We start from the raw sequence: 427 nt of genomic DNA, 5'->3' as shown, positions 1-427 counted from the left end.
CCCCCCATCTTCCAGAGAGTGTTGATGCCCATCAGCGGAGTTATGAGCTGGGTATTCAGATTGGTCATCAAAGACGAAATAAAGATGTCCTGGCGTGGGTGAAGAAAAGGAGGCGGAGTATTCGGCGTGAGGATCTTATCAGCTTCCTATGTGGTAAAGCCCCACCGCCACGTAGTTCCAGGGCTCCGCCAAGACTTGCAATGGTGTCGCCAAGCCGACCCACATCCTCGGAGACAAGTTCATCTGTAGAAACAGACCTGCAGCCTTTCAGGGAGGCCATTGCTCTGCATGGTGAGTGAGCTTGACGACAGTGCCATTTAATTGCTTGATTGCTGTAGGTCCATTTTGCAAAATGGAAATGCTTGCATTACACACACGCATACACACACACACATATACAGTAGTCAACATTTGAAGTGGATCAAAA

The 427-nt window shown here is 48.9% G+C and overlaps 1 protein-coding gene across 1 annotated transcript in view; it reads left to right on the top strand.

Moving 5' to 3' along the window:
* LOC107702534 (UPF0472 protein C16orf72 homolog) overlaps positions 1–427 on the top strand; it is a 17,359-nt gene that overhangs the window by 14,996 nt on the left and 1,936 nt on the right. The window contains exon 3 of the mRNA XM_016504883.1: positions 16–291. Coding sequence (XP_016360369.1) covers positions 16–291 — 276 coding nt within the window. The remainder of the gene's footprint in view (positions 1–15; positions 292–427) is intronic.

Source organism: Sinocyclocheilus anshuiensis, unplaced genomic scaffold (genome assembly GCF_001515605.1).
Source record: "Sinocyclocheilus anshuiensis isolate Anshui unplaced genomic scaffold, SAMN03320099.WGS_v1.1 scaffold218, whole genome shotgun sequence".
NCBI lineage: Eukaryota > Metazoa > Chordata > Actinopteri > Cypriniformes > Cyprinidae > Sinocyclocheilus > Sinocyclocheilus anshuiensis.
The sequence above is the reverse complement of the archived record's forward strand: the minus strand, read 5'-3'. Positions and strand labels throughout refer to the sequence as shown.